The sequence below is a fragment of the Balaenoptera physalus genome (genome assembly GCF_965194825.1).
Source record: "Balaenoptera physalus genome assembly, chromosome: 2".
NCBI lineage: Eukaryota > Metazoa > Chordata > Mammalia > Artiodactyla > Balaenopteridae > Balaenoptera > Balaenoptera physalus.
This window is the reverse complement of record NC_138883.1, coordinates 31,383,211-31,407,843: the sequence shown is the minus strand read 5'-3', so window position 1 is coordinate 31,407,843 and position 24,633 is coordinate 31,383,211. Positions and strand designations below refer to the sequence as shown.

The window sequence follows — 24,633 nt, the reverse complement described above, 5'->3', positions numbered from 1 at the left end:
GAGGTTGTTGGTGACCTTAATAAGCTTCTTAATGGGGTGGGACTAGAATACGTGTCAGAGGAGATGAATTGAAAACAGTGAATATAGACTACTTTTTGGTGAAGTTTTGTAAAGGAGATCAGAGATACAAGGTGATAGCTTGCAGGGGAAGTGAGGACAAAGGAGGAGATTTGGATTTTGTAAGAATGTAAGAGAAATAACGGCTTGTTTTTTATAATTGATGGGGATGATCTAGAAGAGAGGAGGAAGATATGATTTTTGTTTATAAAAGTAGTATGTTAATTCTAGAAAATACAGTTAAATATGAGGAAGAAGATAATTTACACTTCTGCCACTGAGATAACTGTTAATATTTTTTCATGTATCGCTTTTTTCCTTATTTTTTATTGTGATATAGTTCACATATCATAAAATTCACCCTTTTAAATATACAATTCAGTGGTTTTTAGTATATTCACAGATTTGGGTACCCATGACCACTATCCAATTCCAGAACGTTTTCATCACCCCATAAAGAAACCCATAACCATTATACTCCTCATTTCCTCTTTCAACCAGCCCCTGGCAACCACTAATCTACTTTCTGTCGCTATGCATTTGCCTGTTTTGGACATTTCATATAAAGGGAATTATGTAATATGCGGCTTTTTGTGTCTGACTTCTTTCACTTTGCATGCTATAGCATGTGTCAGGACTTTATTCCTTTTTATGGCTAAATTTGATATATTACTTTTAACATTCCTACAAACATATGTACATATACCCTTAGTACTCTCTTTAACTCTTACAGACTGGAGTCATATTTTTTATATAGTGCCATCTTTTTCACTTTAAGTATTTTCTCATATTACATAATCTTTGAAAACATTTGTAGTGCCTGCATGGTGTTATTACTAGACAGTGTAATTTATTCAACCTAATTTTATTGGACATTTTTATAGTTTTGTGTTTTAAGGAGTTTTATAACAACCTGAGACGAATAACCCTTTTCTAAAACCTTATTCACATATCTGATTTTTATCCTTTAGTAAAAATTTCTAGAAGTAGATTACTGATCAAAGGGTAAGTATATTTTTGAGGGCTTTTGGCAACATTGCTAAATTGCTTTGCAGGTTGGTTGCACCAGTTTGCACCACCAGGAGCAGTATGTGAGATGCTTTTCTTATCCTGAACACTACTGGTAGCTATCACTGGAAAAAAGTTTCATTAGATGAAAAATAGTATCTCTCTGGGTTAATTTGAGCCTGTCTTTGATGGTATTGCTACCAGTAAGAAAAATGTCTAAGAAGACATGTTTACTTGGAAGTTTCCTAAAACCACCTAAAGTTCTTCCTGACAAAGTCAAACTTATTATGGTATATTTATTTAGCAACACTGAAAAAAACACATGTATTAAAGCAAGTTTGGCTGCGTCTTTTAAAATGAAAAACTTAAATTTCTGCTTTATTAATGTCTTGGAAAGGAGTTGGTTTTGATCATTAGTATTTTTTAAAAAGTCTTTTGTATTTTAGAATTGGTGATTTTCAACTACTTACTTAGTTAAGTTTTTGTTTTATGAAATTCATATCCTTGAAATGTGACTCTTACACCATCCCATAATTGCTTATTAGGGATATAGAGAGTTTTTAGAAATAACATTATAAATTAATACTACAGAAAAGTAAATACAGTACTAATTTTTAAATTTGGGTTTTTAGAGAATACAAGAACCCAAGTACAGTGGCACAGTTTTGGACAAATGAAAAGAACATTGGTTTCACTTATCTTGAAGACTTTAAAACATAAGATAAAGCCAATACATCATTTATAGATCACAATTTGTATGGTACATTCTAGAGGGTACCTCTAAGTTTTTAATTACTTAGATCTAATCTACATTTAGATTTTTTAAAGTACATAAATATTTCTAGTAGTTCATTTTTATTTTATATTAATCTTAGGGGAAAATGTATGCTTTTATTATTTAAGGTAACTACTGGGAAGAGTCTAACTTATTATAGAATCTGTTATTGTATTTTCCTATCTAGTTATGACAAATAAGACAGTAATATTTCATTTTATTGAACTAACAGCAGATTCAACCATCCTTATCTGTCAAAAGGTATATAAAAAATCAGCTATTGTGCAGTTCGGTTTTCAAGCTATATTTCAAGATAAATTACTATGTAGGTAGGTGGGTAGATGGGTTTATTTATATTTATATCTATATCTATATTTATATATATAGTATATATGATAACTCAAGTCACTAATCACTGCCCTAAATGGAGAATTAAAGGAATAGTCTTACGGATATAGGAGGGGATATGTATTTTTTTTAAAATTTATTTATTTATTTTATGGCTGTGGTGGGTCTTCGTTTCTGTGCGAGGGCTTTCTCTAGTTGCGGCAAGCGGGGGCCACTCTTCATCGCGGTGCGCGGGCCTCTCACTATCGTGGCCTCTCTTGTTGCGGAGCACAGGCTCCAGACGCGCAGGCTCAGTAATTGTGGCTCACGGGCCCAGTTGCTCCGCGGCATGTGGGATCTTCCCAGACCAGGGCTTGAACCCATGTCCCCTGCATTGGCAGGCAGATTCTTAACCACTGTGCCACCAGGGAAGCCCAGGGATATGTATTTTTTTCATGAAGCATTTTGTAATTGTTGCATCTGTGGTGAAAAATAAAATGTAGTATTTTGCTGTGTAATTATTGTTTTAATTTTTTTCAACCACTGTGAACAGTAACATATCTTATATCATTATATCATATCTTGTCTGTGCATTGGTCAGCCTTTTGATTTTTTTTGTTTGTTTCTGATTACTCTAGGTTTTTGTGGATTTGTAAAGCAATTATATTAGTTTTTTTTAAAGATTTTTAATTTTGCAAGGTAGAATAATGATAGCTACCCATACATTGTGCTAAGCAACGTTATGTTATTAACTCAGTTATTCCATGGTACTAAGTGAGATTGATATCACATTTTACAGATGAGGAAACAGAGGCTTAGAAAGGTAACCCAAGGTTACCCAGTTAGTAGGTTAGGGACAGAACTCGCACAGAAATCCAGGTTCATTTTAAGTATAATCCTTCGTTACTTCTTATTTTATTGTTAATAATCTATAGAACTTTTTCTGAAGCCAGTTGAAGATTTGGAAGTTGAGTTCATTCCGTTAGTAGAATGCTTTCTTTGTACAGCTGTGAAATAAAACCAGCCCTTTGGAATGACTGGCCAACTGTTATTCAGTAAGTTACTTGAGAAATTGTTTATACTTTTATGGTGCACTGTGAATTCTTTCCATTGTTAAACAGTAGAAAAACAGATCGTAGACTTGTGTTAACATTTCCAAATATATGTTTGAAACAGATTTGGCAACTGATCGGAAGCTCTTCCGTCTGGTCTCCAATGATTCCTTCATCTCCATTCAGCCGTCCTTATCCTCATGTGGACAGGACTTACCGAGAGACTTCAGTGACAAAGTGAGCCTGCCAAGTCACAGCCACCACCACCACATCGAGCAGTCTCTGTCCAGTGCCTGTGACACAGAAGTAGCATCTCTTGTCCCCTTACATTCACACTCTTACAGGAAAGATCACCGGCCGCGAGGTGTACCACGGACTTCTAGCTCTGCTGTGGCTTTTCCAGACACTTCACTGAATGACTTCCCTCTGTATCAGCAAAGACGTGGGTTAGATCCTGTTAGTGAGTTAGAATCTTCCAAGCCTCATTCGGGATCCAAAGAATCCTTGGTGGAAAATTCTTGTTTATCTGGGCAATTTCAGCTTGTTGGTGAGCTGAAAAACAGTAATTCTCAGCCACCTACCAAAAGTGGGAAGAGCAAACCCTTGAAAGCAGACAAAAGCATGGACAGCTTGCGGAGTCTGAGCACGCGCAGTAGTGGCTCGACAGAGAGCTACTGCAGTGGTACGGACCGGGACACTCACAGCACCGCCAGCAGCTACAAAAGCGAGCAGACCAGCTCCACGCACATAGAGAGCATCTTGTCAGAGCACGAGGGGTCTCCCCAAGTGGGAAAGAACAGCGCTCAGAAGAAAGAGTGCTGCGCTGAGCCGGAGGACAAGAGTAGCTGTGCCAGTGACAAAAGGACTAGCAGTGAGAAAACTGCCTTGGAAGTGAGTACGAATAGTGGGGTTCAAGAACCCAAGGATTCTAATAGCGCTGATGATATGCACAATCGGAAAGGTCTCAGCACCTCGGCATCTGAGGAAGCCAATAAAAACCCCCATGCGAATGAATTTACTTCACAGGGGGACACACCACTTGGGAAAACTGCTGAAAACAAAGAGGAGGAGAGCGATAAGTCAGCTGTTTCAGTGGATTCAAAAGTTGGTAAAGATGTTGGTGGAAAGCAAAAGGAAGGGGATGTACGACCTAAATCCTCTAGCTTAATCCACCGGACAGCCTCTGCTCATAAGTCAGGCAGGAGACGGACAGGGAAAAAACGGGCTAGCAGTTTTGATTCAAGTCGGCACAGGGACTACGTGTCCTTTCGAGGTATTTCTGCTACCAAGCCGCATAGTGCTATATTCTGTCACGATGAGGACTCCAGTGACCAAAGTGACTTGAGCAGAGCGTCAAGTGTTCAGTCTGCCCACCAGTTCGGCAGTGACAGCTCTTCTAGCACCACTTCTCATTCATGTCAGTCTCCCGAGGGCAGATACAGCGCCCTAAAGACCAAACACGCCCCTAAGGAGAGGGGCACCGACTCTGAGCACGCACACAAAGCCCATCTGGGCCCTGAAGGAACTGGCAAGAAGCGGACAGCACGGCGGACTTCCAGCACAAATAGTGCCAAGACTCGGGCCCGAGTGTTGAGCCTGGACAGCGGCACAGTAGCGTGTTTGAATGACTCCACCAGGCTGATGGCACCCGAAAGCATAGAACCCTTAACCACTTCAAAATCAGATCTCGAGGCCAAAGAGGGAGAGGTGCTAGATGAGCTATCTTTATTGGGACGGGCCTCCCAGTTAGAGACAGTCACTCGATCTAGGAATAGCTTGCCAAGCCAGGTTGCATTTCCTGAAGGTGAAGAGCAAGACGCAGTCAGTGGAGGTAAGTGAATTGCAGGAAGAGATTTACCCAGGAGTCACTGCAATTTTTGGTGCTATCGATTGGAGTACCAATTTAGAGTGTATTTCGTGTTAATAGCCCCTCTTCCACTATGTTGTTAAAATAAACTTTCTTTCCATGAAGAGGGAGATGGTTATCTTAGAAAAGGTTTTGGTGTGAACACCAAGAAAATGTTTTTTTGTTGTATTATTTGAGTATGTCAGTTTGTTCTTGATGGCATTCACCTTTTCTAAGCCATTTGCCACCTGTTAATGTTTTACCAGGAGTAACAAAAAATTGGTCCCCTTCCTCCTTCGTACAGCCATAGCAACAACAAAATGTAGAATTTTATTAGGGCGCCAAACCATTTTTAGTTCTCTCTTATACAATGTGTGCTACTGAACTTTCAGAATTAGGTCACTCAACCTGTTATATAAGATTTGTCCAAATATTACTTTAGCTCTGACTATGTACTTTGAAAACTTGTGGCTCTTTTTTTTGTCTGTCTCTTTGGTTTTATTTCTTGCTTACTCAAGTTTTAGGCATTAAAAACATTTTATTTTTTTTCTGTAACTTCACATTAAATTTATTAATCAGCGTTTATAGTTTATATTGACATTTATTGTCCATTAGTGGATAAATAGTGCTCCCTATGATAACAGTGATGGTGTTTTGATTAAAGTAATAGCTTATTTATTTCAGGTTTATGAGGAATTGTGCAAAATTTGATAGGTGATTTTATATTGTCAGTGTGTATTGGCCATTTTGTTTATTTCAGAGTTGTTTCTTGGTATTTCTTTCTGCCCAGAATAGTTTGCTTACTCTGTTTGGTTATTATGGAATCTCATTCTTGACTAGAATCAGAAGAATGAAGTCCTGTGTTGCTAGCTAGCACGTGGCTTTTTTATCCTCCGCCTCATATCCTTTAATAAAGCTTATATCTTTAGCTTTAAAGTTTATAGTCTGTTGGTGTAGTAATGTTCAGTCTTTTAGGAAAGGTTAAGCTGAGTTTTTTGTTTGCACAAACATTCTGAAACAAGGAACAAGCTTTTCCTCTCAAAGAATTCTAATTTCACCCACAGTGTTTTAAAAGTCCATAAAGTGGTAAACATTCTCTTCTTTTGGTATAGTTTCTAACAGAGATTAATTTCTAATGGGAATGTAGAAAAATGATCTTTAGTACCTGAGGAAGAAACTAGTCTGTCAGACCTGAATATTGAGAACTAATTATATCTGAAGTTGTAATCATTTGGTGACAGTATAGTAATTAAATTCCCTCAAGTCTTTGATGTGGGTATCATTCTGTTTTTTATAAAAGGTCTGAAATGCTTTTAGTGATTTCTCACACAAATCATATCAGATATGTTCACAATATGCAAGAAACCATTGGGTTTTAAATTATAGCTTAATTTTTATTAAAGTCATTAAAATAAATTTTAAGAGTGAATATGCAATGATAGAAAAATATTGCTGTTCTAAATATTGTTGAAATGTAAATACTAAAATATGTGTAAGAGCTGTAGTAAATCTTATGTTTTTGTATTTAAAATGCCATTTCCTTTTCATAAGGATGTGGGGTGTTCTGTTTTTTAAGAAAAGTTATATGGAGGTCTTATTTGCTTCTCAGTGCTGATCTTTGACTAAGATGAGCCCTCATTTTTCCAGATTCCAGCTTTTCATTTGTTTGTGTTCTTATTTTTTTTTTAAAAAACCAAATCATCGACTGTTAATAAGAAACAAATAATGAACTAAAAATTTCCACGCACTTTAGTGGAATAAATGTAATCATCTATGGGCTTTTAAAAAACATTTTTTGCCAAAGGAAGGCATTGTCGGGGCTATTTTTATTTGAGCTTCAGTGTGTTTAGAATAAAAATAAGAGCAAAACTAAACTGCTTAAACGTATTGGATTTACATTTAGTTGGCTTTCATGACATTTTATTCGGGTCTTGTTTGGGCTTTTTGGATGATTGATGGTAGTGGGAGAGGATATATTTTGGTTTTCATTATTTAAAAATTATATAGACTCCCAAATACTTTGTAAAATTTATTAGATTGTTACTTCTCTTTGATAATTAGGAGAAATTTTTCTTGGCTATCTATTCTGCTTTACATACTCTACTCCTGAAATGTGTCAGCACAACAGAGGATACTGCTTGACCATTCACATGGCTATACATAAACCATAAGTAGATTTTATCCTAATGAATTTGGATGTGTTAATGAACTCTCCGACGATTTCTTTTTGTCTTATCTTTAAGCTGAATGGGTGTTGGTCCTGTGGAAGGATGGAACTAAGGAAGTGTACTTTAAAGTACTAAAATTAAATATTCTAAAATAGCAGGTACCTAATACAGTGACGTGGAGTCATACGTCCTTGTTAGTATATGGGCTCATTGTAGTCGTGACTCTGGGAAAGCTGCTTACCTTCATAAGCCTTGGCTTCCTCATCTTAAAATGGAGATGATAACAGTGTCTATCCCATAGGGGTTTGTTTTTTGTTTTTTGTTTTTAATAGATCTTTATTGGAGTATGATTGCTTCACGATACCATGTTAGTTTCTGTTGCACAACAAAGCGAATCAGCCACATGCATACACGTGTCCCCATGTCCCCTCCCTCTTGAGCTTCCCTCCCACCCTCCCTATCCCACTCCTCTAGGTGGTCACAAAGCACCGAGCCAATCTCCCTGTGCTGTGCTGCTGCTTCCCACTAGCTATCTGTTTTACATTCGGTAGTGTATGTATGTCGATGCTACTCTCACTTCGCCCCAGCTTCGCCCATCCTATAGGGTTTTTATGAGGACTAAAGGAGTTAATAGATGTAAAATGCTTACAACAGTGCCTGGCACATAGTAACAGCTTAATAGTGCTGATGTTTCTATTTCACAGGCCAGTCTGTTACGCTACTCATAGGTATCCTGTCCTTAAAGTTGAAGAAAATGATTAGATATAGAAATACATTAAAGATACTCTCATTGTGCCATTGTGAAACTCAATAATAGTAAAAATAAATAACCTGAATTCCTAATTTCTTACATAATACCAAAAAGAAAAATATTTTTATTAACATCTAGTCTAGTAATATGGATTTTAATCTTACCTTGGCAGCAATATGTCATATAACTTTTCTTTTGATACTCAGTCACATAGCAAATGATTGTTTTCATAGGATGTCTCACCATTAATCTAGTACTTTGGTTAAAATTGGATTTCATCAATAATGTTCTGTGATTGCTTAGGCAGGAAAAAAGTTTTATGTTCAGGCTAAGACATTTTCTATTGATGATCTCTTGTTTTTGCATTTAAGTTTTCTTTTATAATTATAAAGCATATCTTTAATAACTTATGACTAGTATTTTAGGAATAAAAAGTACAGACAAGTTATATATGATAGAAAATTATCCTGTTTTCTTTTGGGTAACTTAAACTTATATACTGCCTGATTCAACAGACTATAAAGAGCAACCAGAATAGGAAGGTTTATATTCATTCTGTTATTCTTTGTATTTTTTTCTGAATTTCTCAACCTCTGTTTTTCTGTTTGAGAAAATTATTTTAAATGTAATACTTGGGTCACTATTTTATAAGCATGAAATAGGATCCTATTATAATATTTTTGTGTTGGGAACCAAAGATAGTCTTTTTTTAAGGGAATATCACTTTATTTAAAGAAAAGCCAAATCTTCTTGATAAACAGTTTATGAGGGTTTGTACCATACATATAAATTTGATCCCAAATATCATTGAAAAAAAAAGACAAAGACCACTGAACAGACAAGAATATGTGGATTAAAGCTGTTTTATTTTACTGAATAGAGGCACTCTAAATTCTAAGAAACTTAATTTTCTGATTTCCCAGTCAACATAGTAAGTGAGAAGAAGAAAATTAGTAGAAAGGGAGGGGTGCTTGTAGAGGATAAAAATAATGACAGCAGAAGAAACGCACTGCTAATTCTACGGAAGCTGGAATAACCATACACACCAGTGCCAAAAACACAATGGTAGGGAGTCATTAAATGCAGGGCAAACTATCTTAATTTGTTCAAGGACATCATAGTATCATAACTTAATGCTGTATTACAGTATAACGCACTAATAAATGTATGTGACTAAGGAAAGATTGTATTATATTTAGTCTATACTGAGAAGAAAGCTTAGACATATAAAACCACATAGAAGAATGCTCATTAGATGTAGTAAACAGGTTTGGATGCTTCAGTTACTTGAAAAAATTATCTTCTCTTAAAGCAGTGTCAAGAAAAGAGGTATTTTATTGATGAGGCAAATAAGGGTTTGTGTATCAAATTCCCAAAACCAGCCCATTCTTTCTAGCAGCAGTAAAGTTCTGTATAAGGAATCAAACAGTTACATTTTAATACCACCTCTAATTACTAACTAGATAGTCTGGCAAGCCGTTAAACCTGTGTCTCAATTTCCTCAATTGTGAAACAGTAATAATAACTGTTTAAGCATGTCTCACAGTTAATGATCAGACTCTAACAAGCTTCCATGTGTCAAGTGCTTTTTAGATTTATTATGAAAACGAAGACACTGATGCCATTTGTAAGGAAGTTTTCCTTTTCAAATGTGTCACTTCAAATATATATTCTTTACTAATGATCCCTTATTATGTGAATCTCCTGAAAATATATTCAAAACTGTTTTCTGAGTGCAGTTTTCCAGGAGAGAGGGTCTATCAGACCATTTGCAAAGGATTCAAAAAGATTAGGAACCACCTATGAAAGTAAGTAATCCTTAAACTATATCTTTTAGGAACTGTTGCGAAATGACTCCAGAGTATCGTTTAACTTTGTCTACCCAACTGTATTTGTTTGACTGCCTGGGATTATGGAGAGTATCAGTAAAGATATGCAAATCCTCTAACTCAAGATACAGCTAATAATTTTGTTGTTGTTTGCTACTGTTTGTTGGTTAATGTGTCAAAAAATAGAGTAGACCTTTAAAATGTTTTCATAGATGGAAATTATTTTAATTCAGAATGAATGCTTAGAAATTGTGCAGATTCTTGTTCTTTGGCCTCCCAGAAAATGATGCTTATAAGCATTTGTTTCTATATTAGAACAAAATCTTTGCATGCTGATGTTAGCATCGTTCTTGACTGACATGGAAAGTAAGAAAGGGAGAAGATGTTTAGATAAAATGGATTTCATGCCTAGACTAAAATATTTCCTTTAAAATTTTTTTTGCAAAATCATTTGAATGTTCATTTCTTCATATAGTAACTTAATTCTTAAGTAAAATAATTTTTACCTTGAAGAATATTTCAGTGTATTTCAGAATGTTTACATATATATTTTAATTTTCTGAAATGTGTATATATTTGTTTCATACTTTCATCTTTTTTCCTTAAAGTGTTTGCTTAAACAACTTGCTTCTGTGGTACCAAAACACACATTTTTATTTTCGTGATCTTCCCAAATTTACTCCTTTTTTCCTACAATAGACACTCCCTGCTGAAAACAACACCTTTCTTGAGCAGTGTCTTCTGTCTAAATTTTTATCAATTCATTTACTAGCCATTGAGCTATCACAAGAGGCCAGCCATAGCAGCATGTAACAACTAGAAAGCAGCTTATTACATATGAATCCTTTCACTGAGCAGTCAGCTGTATGATTCGCATCATTTTTAAGTGACATCTTTTTCTATATGTATTTTTGCTCATAACTTTCCAATTTTTGAGATACAATATGAACAACCCTCACCTCCGACCTCACCAAATTGTGCTCTTTTGTGCCATCCCAGTCATCCTGAAAGTATATTAGTGCCTTTAATGCTTTCCCTGTTTTTTAACAGACTAAAACAAACGAAGTCTATTGTTTTAATACCCCCATATTAAAGAAAAATAGTGCATTAAAATAATTCACTATAGAATGTGTAGAATTTTCCTTAACTCGTTGAGATAAATGGGAAATAACTCCTTAGGCAGGAGGTGTGTATTTTGTTTTCTCTGTGATCTTTAGGAATAGATCAGACCACAGCTGTCTAAAACATCTTCGGATATCTGTGCCTTGTGCATGAGAATGTTTAAACTTAATTGAATGATTGTATCACTACTCCAGAAGTAGAGGTAAATTATCTGAAGTTCTCTCTTAAACTTATGATTGTAATTCAGTCTCTTGAAGTCTTTTTAACACAAAGAAATAATTAGAAAGCCAAGACTCTTATAATTTTTTTAAAAATGTTAAAAAATTCACATTTGTCTAAATATATGTCCTTGAAAGTGCTTTATATCTGTCTTGCCATTCATGGTTTTTGAATCACTTGAATGTTTGTGATTTTTTTCTCCTTTACCTACACATGCATAAAATTTAGTTGTACCTAGAGTGCTAAATTTTTACTGTTTGCATTTTATACTCTTATTATTATACTAGTTAATTTTATTCTTTGCCAGGGGATACTGAGTATTAAGCAATATCAACTTCAAAACCAGGCTTTAAAGTGTTTTCTCTCTCCTCTCTGTTTCCCTAGTGAAAAGATTTTGTTGTTGTTGTTTTCTTTCTCTTATAAAGTTAAAGGATTCAAAAAGAGTTTTTTGTAGTTGGATTTTGGAAGTGAATTTTCATCAAGTAAGGCTATAACTTATGTGACTGAGCATGCTTACAGCAAATTATTTTTAAGCTTTAGACACTTTTTCCCCCTCGGCTCTAATAGAACTGGACCCCCACTGGAACCTGTTCTAAATGGAAATGTTCTATATAAGTAGCACCTTCCCAGGGGGGGCATGGTTTAATCTTATTTGTGTGACCGTAAATAATAGCACAGTGTTTTCAGCCGAATGTGTGATCCTAGCTACTGTTAAAGGGATGACTCTAGTAAACATTGAATATTCTTTTATCATTGGTTATTTATACCCTGAATATTACAGAGGATAACATGGGCAGTAATCATAACTCCACTTTAATATGTTGTTCTATGGACGTCTAAACTTTTGATATGTTTCTAAAACTATTTTATTAAGAAAATAGTGTTAATAGTTATTTTGCAGATAACAAAATGTAAGTGGTATGTTACTAGCAAAAAAAAAAAGTGCCTTCTGGAGAAGCCAAAGAACATTTTGACTACAAATGGACACTGTAGTTTTGTTTTTTTATCCCAATACTACGGAATAACTAGCTTTTATTTTAAATTAACCCCATTAAGTCCTCGGTAGAAGGAAGATCGTAAAGAAAGCTGTTTCCTATTTCCCTTCTTCCTGTTCTGAGTATTCAGTGATCATCTTTTACTTTTTTCCAAATCCTTCTGAATAATTTTAGTACATTTTATGGATTAAATTATTCTCTATAAATTCTAGCTGGGTAAATTTACTCTGTTATTTTGGTTGAAACAACATATCTAAAACTAGAAAGAATGTTTGAAAGTTTCTTAAAAGAAGTGAATTGACCTGTAAATTGAGCAATAGTTTATTACAACAAAAGAATAGAAATCTTCAATATAATTTCAAAAATAAGTCTTGAATTGAGGTTTAAAATAGTGACTTAAAATTTCATAACCCAAATTAACCTTACTGATGTCTGAGAACCATTAACAGATATATGAGTCACTCATCTAATTTCTCATTTCTTCTTTCAAGTGGCTTGTTTGCTTTGTTTTATCCTTCATCCAATGACTGCCGTGCCAATATTATGTTTTCTTCTTAGTGACAGTGCTGGTTTCTGTTTCCTTTGTTGAGGTCTTGGTTGTCAGGAATAGGCAAAGCACACAATATGCTCTGTAGGTTACAGTGACAAACAGGCATCCTTGACTCTCTAAATCAGCACCGTACGATACAGCTTTCTGTGGTGATGGAAGTGTCTGTATCTGGCCACATGCAGCTGTTGAGCGCTTGAAATGTGGGTCATGAATCTGGTAAACTGAACTTTTAATTTTCATTAATTTAAGTTTAAATAGCCACATATGGCTAGTGGTTACCATGTTGGACAGCACAGTTCTAAATAATCATATTTAATCAGCATTATTTGTTCTCACAGGTCATATATAATTTTTGTATACATGAGCTTTTATATCACAAGTAACAGCCTTTTCACATTAAAGGAATTTTCATTATATCACAGTAAAACTGGTGAAAGAAAAGAAAAGAAGTATTAGCTCCGGGAGTCAAGTTTGGTTTGGATTCAAAGCCCCAGAGCCTAATTCTGATTTAGTTGTCTAACTTTAGAATGTCACTGGAGTGCGTGAGCAGAAAAAGAAAGAAGGAATGTAAATTGTTGACCCGTTATTTGTGACTTACACTTCTTACTGGCAGAATCTTTCCAAGTGGCTGAAATAATTCTGTGCTTGTCATCCCTTTAATAAAAGAAAACATTGCCTAAAGATAGAGAAGTCCATGTCTTCTGGAGGTAATCCATATATTCCTAATTATAATGGATTAATTGCACAAAGAACATTCACTGGGGCAGCCTGGGGAAGGGATAAAAGTGTAAACATTTAAAAGAATACTTTATTAAAATCAACATTTAAATTGATGGAAATGGCTGTTGCTAAGCAGAATAATGATGAGAATTAGTAACGCCTTCAAAATGTCAAGAACGCTTGTCAGAGAACTGAAGTCCAAATACAACATTGTTGATTTTGTAATCCATTTCATACTTGCTAAAAAGAAAGAAATTTTCATTTGTTGTAAAAAAAAATGTCATCTGGACTAAGTTGTTTTGTCTTTATTCATATTTAGTATCAAAATATCCTTTCTCAAAATCAAAATGATTCTTAAAATATTTAGATCACTATAGGAAACAATTGTTTTAGATTCAAATGGATAAACATCATTTTGCGTTTTGTGTTAGAAACCCAAATCAGTCATGATTTTATAAAATTTTATGTAATTCTATTAAGCCATAGTTTTTGCCACCCACATAGAATTTCTCCATGATTTTGATTTTTGATTTTCTCATTGTTATATATTTGGTTTTAGTTTGTACTTTATTGCTTTTGGATTAAGCTATGGGTTTCTAATTTTTTTGGTGATATTTTGCTGACATTTGCTTCCTAGTGTTGAGGGGACCAGTGTGAGGGCGTGGAGTTGCATAAAGTTCGATGGCAGCAAACTACTCTGCAGTTAACATATACACATGCTACCTAATTGAGCATTTAAAAAGCTAGTTGTGCCGCATAGCAGGCAGCAGTTTCACTTAATGCTGCCAAAACTGTGGCACAGGGTAGTGTGAGATAAACTTACTGCCTGACTCCTCATCATCACAAGTACTATCATTGTTGCTTTTACTGTCTTCATGAAAGGAAGAAGTTAATGCCCCTTTACCATTGGTTGGAACTGACACATACAGTACTTTTAAGGCTGACTTAAAGGGCTAGTAGAGGAATATGGGACTAAATAAACAAGACTTTTAGAAAAAGATTTAAAACAACAGAGATCTTAAAATAGAAAATTGAGGTTGAAGAGAAGACGGTGAGGCCAGATAACAGATCAGAAACGTTAGTTTTAAAGAAACAGTTATCTTTAACAAAAAGGAATGTGTGTAGTCCCTGACTTCCCACCCTCAAAGTAAAGGGAACTTGACTGACTGAGCCAAAAGGTTTTCATAGGTTCACTGTTATCTGTCGTATCTGGGGAGGACAGGCTCAGCTGCTGTTTACGCCTCTGACCTAGGCTCCTGTTTGACCTAAGTCTGTCTTGATGCAGCAGCACAGGCCAGCGAGGAGGCAGTGTCATTTCGCCGTGAACGCAGCACATTTAGGCGCCAGGCAGTACGGCGCCGGCACAATGCAGGGAGTAACCCTACCCCTCCTACATTGCTCATCGGATCACCCCTAAGGTATGGTATTTTAAAATTCCACCAAGCTTAGCATGCATGTAACAGACCTCTAACTTGTTCTGTCAGTCTCAAGAAAGCATTTATTAAATAGCTTTCTTTTTCTTCCAGTTTCTCTCTTACACCATTACGCTTCTTTAGGCTTTCTCTGCATGTGACTGTGAGCTTATTGCATTATGCATGTCTTATATTGCATTATTTAAACAAAATGATCAGATTGGTTTAGCCAATTTTAAATCACAAATATTATTTTAGGGCAGTTATAAAAATGTAAGTAGAGGCCTTAAGTCAGCTTTTCATTTTTTTTCTTACTCCAAATTAGTAATATTAATGCAGTATCTTTCCCGAACACCTTGAACAGTGTTCAATATGAACAAATATGGACTGAGTGGTGAGCTTGTTGACGTCAGCTTGATAAACCAGTTTGATTATTTTATTTCACTAAAATATGATATATTTTATTTTGCATTGCCTGAAAATTAATCACCAGGACCTAGTAAATGACACGGAACTAGAATATTTAATTGTTGGTAACTTATGGTCAGTTGGAGTTATGTATATACAGATATATATATTTGTATGTACATTTATGGTGAATTTCTCAACCTCTATAGTATGCTGGACAAAAAAAAATTATCTTTCCAATATTCCTAATTAGGAAAGCATCTATTTATAATCTTGGGAGTAATTTTTTATTGAAATTCTTAAGCTTTTTTATTCTCAATTATGTCAGATCTAATGAGCCTATGGCTTGAATTAGAAATATAAAAAAACCTGTTCAAAAGATTTATGCTTTATTTAAAGAATACAAATATGGACGAAAATATATGTGCTTGCTTAAGCAGCGCGTATGTTATTATACCGTATGCTCTTATTAATCTCTTGTGTCCAAAAGCATCATTACCCAAATTATTTTACTACATTTTGAAATTCAAAAGGAAGAAAATTTGGTGAAATAACTGCTGTTGAATGCATGGTAGGTTTGAAGAGATAAATTCCTTCCCTTGTTAAAATCTTGTTCATGAGAGTAGCAAAATCCTTATATCTTTAAATTACTGCTTTATTTTATATTCCCCTTGGGATTTAAGACGATTGTTTTTCTGAGTTTTACATTACAATCAGGAACTTCATCTTTCAAAGATCATGTTCCTAATTAATCCTGCAGTAATACCTAATTTATAATGCAGTGTGGATTAGTTAAACGAATATTTAAAATATAAAAATGGGAAAGCAACCATTGAAAAGAAACATTTGGTCTAGAAATCTTTTCTGAGTGCCTTTACTTTTTGTGAGCCCTCCTCTTCTATTTCCTTTGCTCCCTGAGGTAACTTTTTTTTGCTGGTGGATTTGGGCTGTAGTCCCAACCTGCAGAAGGTGCTCACCATTTCATTTTACTTTTCCTATTTTGTGTTTTCTAACCTCTTTTTTTCCCCCTTGAATAATACTTGCCATAGACATATTCTTTGCTTACCTTCTCACTCCATGTTGATATTTCTTAATCTTTTTTAACCTTCTCTTTTTAGTCTTTAAAAATCCTTTCATTCTTTGGATCTCACTCACTAAACAAATGTAGACAAATTCGGTTTTTTTCTCTGCCTGGTGGAATATTAAAGAACTGTTCTAACTCCAGCCAACCACATAGGATTTCTCCATGTTTTTCTAAGGTTTTAAATACATCACCATTCAAATGAGGATATACTGTGAGCCCTTTATTTGTATAGGGCTCACATTAGGATTTTTGGAAAGTAGTCTTCCGGTAATCAGTCAGCATGTAGATTTTGTTAAGGTTCCATGATATTTCCAGTACAAAGATTGCATGTATCTTAAAGAGGCTGACTTCATTATGAATGAAATAAGATAAATAAGATAAAATTTAGCTGTGAGGAATTAGGAGAAACACCAATTGAATAAAACCATCTTTTTTAATTGCAAAAATATTCAGGTAAAGTAATAGTGGTATTAATTCTCAATGTGAGTTACATAATAATAATCTCATCTTTAAATAAATATAGGATAGCGTGGTTATGCAAAACTTGGAAAACTTGTCAAGTTGGAAATGGAATAGGTATGATAATACTTTAATTATAATTACTCTATAAATATCAGTAAAATCTATTAACGTATTTTAAAGTTTAATGAATAATGTAAGTAATCGACAGTCTAAAAAGCAACTTTGTAAAGTATATGTCTCCAAGGATTGGGGGTGAATCATCAATTTCCTCACAAAGAGAATTTGCATGTATTTTTTATGCTTGTTAGAATATCCTATTTCAGAATTACTTTTTAAAGTTTTTTTGTTCATTAAGTTAACCTTGTAGGCCCTTATTAATTCTTCCCAGTTACTAGAGATAAAAACAAAAATGAATATTAAAAAATTCTGTAACACTAATATTAAGAGTTAGTTCTATATTTATCAGCCTAAATGTGATATCTTTAGAACTCTAGTTAATGGACTGGAATGAAAATAAATCATCAGTGCATTTGGGGGAAGGGAAAGAAGCTTTACTGTATTCTTAGATTTTTTTTTTAAATATAAGATTGAAAGACTTGTAATCAAATAAGGTCATAGTAATAACTGAGTCCATAATTAGAAATTCATATCATTTTGTGGTACTCAGGAAGGAATCCACCAAATATTTGTTGCTTGTGTACTGTGTTCAAGATACTCTTCTGAGTGTTCTCTGGAATCTGGTGATTCATAGCAATAATGTGATCATACTCTTAGAGTTTATTGTTTACTTGGGGAGATACATACAAAGATAACTAACAGCGTAAGGCAGAATGTGTCAAATATTAAGTAAGTGGTACAGAGGAAGGAAAGACCAAGACCAACTATATTTTTTTATCATTTAAATTAGAAGAGTTAATTAATTAGTAAGACTGCATGTCAGTGATGCTACTGATAGCCAATAGTTTAGAAACCTAAATTTCTACCTTTTCTGTGTTGTGAAATAGTTGCTACCTTTTCTGAAACTGATAGTTTTGATATATAATTGGTATTGTAAAAAAGATTAATTTTTGTCAATTATTAGTTAGCTTAAGGTGAAGTACCACCCTCCAGGAATAGTTTTCCTAGCAATTTGTGCAAAAATAATACGCTTTTTTCTTGTTGAAGGATTCTTGAAAACAGGAATTCAGGGGACATAAATATTTTTTGTCTAGCTTTTGATGTTCAGAAACTTGACATTTACAACTGCATAGATTTTGGCTAATTTTCTTTGTTTCTTTATTCTGGAGTTGATTTTCATGCATTGCCTAATATTTTGAAAACCTTTTATATATGGATATGTTGAAGATTAGTGTGTTCTCAATACGTTCACATTAGAATACATCTAACTGCCATATAGCACCTTTGTTTATGACTTTTAAGTGAAAAAATTGATGGAAAAATTTGTTGAGTATATATATACATATATTATAAAATTTTGTCTTCTGAATCTGAAGGATCATAGTACTTGAGCTACTCAAAATTTTCTCCCTTGTGAAATTGGGTCATTTTGATAAGGTTTATGGATAACTTTAGATGGCTTCCAAGGACAGACTTACTATTTATAGTTACGACTTAAAAAGTTAGTGCCGGTAAGCATTAAGTCAGTGTTTTGCAGACTTATTTTTTTTTATATGTTGCATACATTCCTGTGCTCTACTTAGATTATGTACTTTTTATTGGCTCTAAAAGAAGCCTGAAAAAAAATTAATGTTTCAGGTAGTGGTGATTAACAGAACTTTCTGTGGTGGTGGAAATATTTTATAATCTGTACTGTCCAGTATAGAAGACACTAACTACTAGCTTCTGCCCACTCTGGTAGCTGTGGTAGCCATGGTAGCCACTAGCTGTGTTACGTGGCTCTTGAGCACTTGAAATATGGTTAGCATGAATGAGGAACTAACATTTTAGTTACTTTAGTCGTGTGTGGCTACTGTAGTAGACAGTACAGTTCCAGAGTGTGTTCTGTTACCATAACCACAGCTTTAAGCAATATATGAAGTATTTTTTACTTAGTCTTATTTCATGGTTACAGTTGACCCTTAAACAACATGGGTTTGAACTGTGTGGGTCCAATTACACGTGGGTTTTTTTCGATAATAAATACTATAGGATGACATGATCCATAATTGGTTGAATCTTTGGATGCGGAACCGTGGGTAAGGAGGGGCACTATAAGTTATATGTGGACTTTCAACTCTGGAGATTTGGCTCCCTAACCCCCGTGTTGTTCAAGGCTCAACTCTACTTCAAACTACAGCTCTCTTCCCAGTCTGCAGCAGGATTAGTCTTGTTTTATAGACATCAGAGAAATCTCTGCGTTTAATTCAAAGGATTAGAGAGAAGTTGATACTCATGAAAATGATAAAGTTACCGAATAAGGCCATTCTAAGTAGCATACTTCTTTTAATTCCTAAAAGGTCTAATAATTTTAATAATAGTGCAGAGTTGCATTGAACATCATGTAGAGAACGACATATAATAATTATACTCAAAGTGTTTTCATGAGTTTCATCAGTTTAAATTTGAGTGTTATACTAAGAAAATTAAAATTCAGTGTTTTAAAATACATATAAACATATAAAATGAGTTAAGAATATAATATAGTTTCTTAATTTTATCTAATTTTTAGATAATTTTAATAACGTTTATAATCACAAAATACTAAGTATTTTTAAATTTTTGTAAAATTCAGAAAAGACTATAATATCCCTTGAGAAATTACTGGTTTCCAAATTATTTTTATGGTTTTCTAAAACGATGGGTTCTTGTAATGAAACTTTGGTATGAATTGGAAAAGGTAAGAACAGAATTCACTAAGGGAACATAATTATTGTTAACTAACACCTGTATATAAAGCCTGTGGCCTTATTTCAGAACTATGTAGGCTTTTGATAGAAAAAACACTTTATATATGAATTATATTTCTTCTAGCATCTCAGCAGTCATTTTTATTTCACTTGATTGAGTCAGTGTTTTTTATTCTGGTTTTCTTCACTAGTTTGTGATTTTCTTTTGATTCAAAAATGTCATCTTGGTTGCATTTGATAAAGATTCTTTGGTTTTCAAGTGCATAGGAATTTTGTCTTATTGTGAATTTGAGATGCCAGAATATGAAATTGAAAGAACAATTCTAGAATAATTATATCAAGGTTATTTATAAAAATGCATATTGAACTAAAAAATAAGTTTTTTCTATGAGGGACCAGCTACAGCCTACATATATTTAGTGTACTTGTGACTCTTCTTTGCTACTTTTTTCCTTATACTAGAACTTTGTTGACTTGAGGTGGAAAGGTGTCACAGATTGGTTGCTTTACGTATACATTGAATTTTTTCTGTGTTCATCACCATGAATCAGATTTCTAAAGACCAGAAATTTTAAGCCGGCAGTATGATCTGCATATTTTACAGTTTGTTGGCTCTTTCTTAGGTTACATTGAAATCTTTTTTTTTTTTTTAATTAGTTTTCTATATTGACTTCTAGCTATTGTTTTCTCTTTTCTTCCCTGTAATGTCTCCCCAATCCATGTTTTCTCCTAGCCTTCAAGATGGTCAGCAAGACCAGCAGTCCACAGCCCAGGTCAAAGTCCAGTCCCGCCCCCCTTCCCAGGCTGCAGTGCTCAGTGCTAGTGCCTCCTTGCTGGTGAGAAATGGGAGTGTCCACTTAGAAGCATCACATGACAATGCATCTGCTGTAGGCGGCAGCAGTTTGCACGATGAACTTGGTACGCAGGCCTTATATAATCTTGGTGACATAAAACTTTGATGTGGCAGATAATGGGTAACAGTGATTACACTTCTTTCCTGAGATAGCTTCATTTTGGAACTATGCATAAGAGCACTTTTTTTAGGATTTGCCCTGTGTATAAGGAAAATTTGACATTTGCTTTTCCCTTTTCTGTTTCTTTCAACTCTTACTCTACATTTTCTTTTGAGCATGTCCGTTATTAATGGTAAAGTATTAATAAATGTTCATGCTTTACTGTCCTCTTATAACGATTTGGGCAATTTTATTATTTCTTGGCATTTGTACCATGTGGTGAAATGTTGAGTTTTAAAAAATTATTTTGATTGAACCTTAATTTCTCTGAATTCTCTGCTGCAGGAAAGGCAAAAGTACTTTCTAATGGCCTATTACTGTATAATCTTTCTTTTAAGTAGTCTATATTTTACTTCAATGTCTATCATCTGAAGTAGGACTTACTATAATTCTAAATGCAGTATTCTGAGGACATCATGGCTCTATATACCACTATCAAATAACTTTATAAAGTTTTTTCTTTTTCCTGTTAATACATCTAAAAATAGAAATGTAAGTTATTAAATAGTTAATTCTCAGAGAGGTGGTATAGTTTAAAGCCTCAGTAATGCCTTAAAGAGACAGTATTTTATACTGGTTTGTTTTCTATTTCTCTGTCCAGTTCAGCTTTCTCATGCTCAAAATGCAGATTAATAGCAATTTAAGTAAATATAATGAAGAAGAAAATCTTGTTATTCAGAAATACACATTTCAAAGTATTATATTTGCTTACTGTGATTTTGTTTCTCCATGTTATAACTGTCTTTCATTTATAAAGAAGATAATTTAGTTGATGCTTTTACTAGAAGGATGTATGGTATAGGGTGCCCAAAATAGGTATAATAAAATTTCATATGCTATTTATTGACTCTTTTCCCATTTTGTAAAAACTCTTAGTTACAGAGAGAATTAATAAGTATTAGATATGCATATTGATGAAATTGTCATCTTTAGCAAATCTTATAGAAAGCTGAAAATGGTCATCTAAGATATTTATACATTAGAATGTACGGTGATTTCTAAATAAAATGAGAAGGCAATAAAACATTTTAATTTTAGAGTGCTTTTGCTTTTGCGTTTGTAATTTGAAGAGGGCAGGGAGTCTATAAAGAGGGTGTTTGAGAAGAGTAAGGTAAACTTTAATTTAGTTACTTACTTTGACTGAAAGTAGGGATGCTTCCTTAGTTGCAAATATATTGAGTAAATAGTATCTTTTTATTGACATTTCTCTTGGGTTAACCCAAAGTTCCTATGAACAGAGGACTTGTCAATTTGTATGTGTAAAATTACAGTCACTATCACCATTGTCCATTGATCATTTGGTAGTAGATTAGCTAAGCTTAGTTTTAATCCATTTTGGATTTTTAAACTCTTGTCAAATGAAAAATAAATTGAACCAGTAGGTGATTTTCCTCTGTAAAAATTCTTAATTTGCTCAAAAAACTTGCTAAGCAAGATTTAGTTATAAAGTTCCGTGCTTAAACCACATGCAGATTATTGAGAATATGTACATATCAATTTAGCATCTACTGGTGAATATTCAGGATATTCTCTTAAAATTTGGATTTTATCGTTTGTGTTAACTGCTTTCTGATAGTTCTTGGCCTGTGGTAGTTGAATGTTGCCAAATTGAATGCTTAGTAATAATTAGCACAAAACACACAATCAATGGACAGTGTTTACCTGTTCGTTTCATAGCACATAAGGTTGGCCAAAAAAGATTCTAAAAATGAACTGCAGCTGAACTTGAAGGAATTGGTAGAGACACTGGTTTTTTAATATATTTCACTAGGATATTTTTGTTGCTTGGTTTAATTTTCTACATGATTTTAGTTAACAGTAGTAAAATAATTTTGTGTGAATGAATTTGGATACTGTATACTCAAATATGTTGAAGTTAGCCATGATATTCCCTGAATGTATGGAGTATTTACCAAGGATTGCTTCCTTCCAAATTTAGCTTCTTCAGCTGAAAATTTTAAATGTATAATTTTTACATGTGAAAATTTATAAATACACATAATACATTTATATAACACACTCATACACATACACACTCAAACTTACATATATCTACTTATACATATATATGTTTGGTGCATATAAATGTTTTTACGTGTATACATGTATATGTTGTAATTGTGTGTTTACTTTTTAAAGTGAGGAATATTAGCCTTTTTCGATTAAAGGAAACTTGCAGTCAGACATTATTTAATTCCAAGCCTAGGTAGTTTTCCTTAACTATGTTTTTGACATTTTTACTCTGTGGTGTTATAATAGATAACCACATCAATTTCCTATACTAAACCCTGAGAATCCTTGTTTTTCTGTTGCATTTTATCTAGCATTTCAAGATTATCAGGTAGCATTGGACGTGGTGGAAAAGTTCATTGACGATGGCATTATAAGGTTTTATTAGTAGCTTAATCAGCAGAGGAAAATACATTTTCATCATCCATTTTCCACAGGCATAATTGTTCATCATAATTTAAAAAACTGAATTATAAGTGTATAATTTAGAACCTGGTTGGAAAAATTTGGATGGTTTCCTTTCTCATTTATAGACTTCATTTCCATGGAAACTTTGTTTAAATAATTATGTAAGTGATGGGTAAGTTTTGAAGTTAAAATCTTTGAAAAGGAAATTACTATCAAAGAATTTCTCAAATCCTTCAATGTAACATGTTATTCTTTTTGTAAAAACCACATTCTAAAGGTTAATTTTCTTTTTATCAGCCTTTTGTTGAACTTATTTGCAGTTGATTTCATACTGTAGTCTGAATTGAACTGCAGTTTTACTAAATAAAACAAGCTTTTGCTTATTACCCAGGTAAGTCACACAAGAGACAGTTTTTATGATAATCCTGGCTTCTGCTTGTGAATTAAGACTAATAAATTGATGTAGTGATGAAACAGATTATTATAATTGATAGTTAAACTCTTAATATATATCACATCTCAGAGGAAGTATTCTAGATAGGATCAAACAGGAAAATTTGTCTTTTCTTTTTCTGTGTATGAAATTAGTGGTGTTGAGGATATGTTTTGAGAAGTATTTATAAAATTATTTTCACGTGAAAAATAAAAATACTGTTATAGGCAAGAAATGAGGACAATAGAGTTTTATGTTTATCAAGACATAAATGTAAAATATATAAATATCATAGGTAGTGTTCCTCTGAATTTAAGACTTTCTTAATTTCATTAATGTATTAGAGGTTTAAAGAGTAATGAATTGATTTTTCTAAGGTTTTTTTAAAATTTCATTATTGTACAAGTATTTACAAAGAAGGTATTCTTTCTGATAATCCGCTTTACTACAGAACTTATTACCTTGAAAATGTGATCAGCTCTAGAAAAAGATTTAACGGAAATCTGGCAACACCCTATTGACCTTCTTAAGCAGTTTATAGCAGCTATGCCTTATTAAGGAGAAATACAATTTGGAGGCTTTTAAAATTTTATTTTAAAAAGCAGAAACTCAGATGATCTATAATACTTTCAGTGATTTTTATGTTAGTCTTAGTGTTTAAAATAGATTATGGACTACTCTGCAACATTTTGGGCTCTGTCATTAATTACTTCTCATTACTATAAATACAAAGTCAAGATGGCTTTAAAGGGACCTTGGAGTCCATACTTTAGTCTCCTATGTTATGGTAGATCTTTTTCATTCATCTAAACTAAATGTTATATTCTTTTTTGCAACAACCTTGATCTTACCCTTTATTGTTGTTTTTGAATACAAACTCTATTTTTTGTAACTTTTTGCAGGGGAGGGCAACACAAAGTATTTATTTATTTAACATCTTTATTGGGGTATAATCGCTTTACAATGGTGTGTTAGTTTCTGCTTTATAACAAAGTGAATCAGCTGTACATATACATATATCCCCATATCTCCAGTATTTATAAATGAAAGTAAAATGTTTATTTTTATGGAAACAGTAAAAATGCTTCATTATCTCTAGAAGGAAAAAGTATTAAGAATTTAGGGGGATGTATTCTAT

The 24,633-nt window shown here is 33.5% G+C and overlaps 1 protein-coding gene across 7 annotated transcripts in view; it reads left to right on the top strand.

The window, feature by feature from the left end:
* Positions 1-24,633, top strand: part of PCNX1 (pecanex 1) — a 499,400-nt gene that overhangs the window by 61,398 nt on the left and 413,369 nt on the right. For 4 of the 7 annotated variants that reach the window (XR_014261020.1, XR_014261021.1, XR_014261022.1 and 1 more), the window contains exons 6-8: positions 3,344-5,050; positions 14,705-14,837; positions 20,365-20,549. Coding sequence is in view for 4 of the 7 variants with exons in the window: in XM_082451497.1 (XP_082307623.1) it covers positions 3,344-5,050; positions 14,705-14,837; positions 20,365-20,549 (2,025 nt within the window). In the remaining 3 variants the exon portion in view is untranslated. The remainder of the gene's footprint in view (positions 1-3,343; positions 5,051-14,704; positions 14,838-20,364; positions 20,550-24,633) is intronic. The other 3 variants (XM_082451499.1, XM_082451498.1, XM_082451496.1) reach the window with 2 other exon arrangements.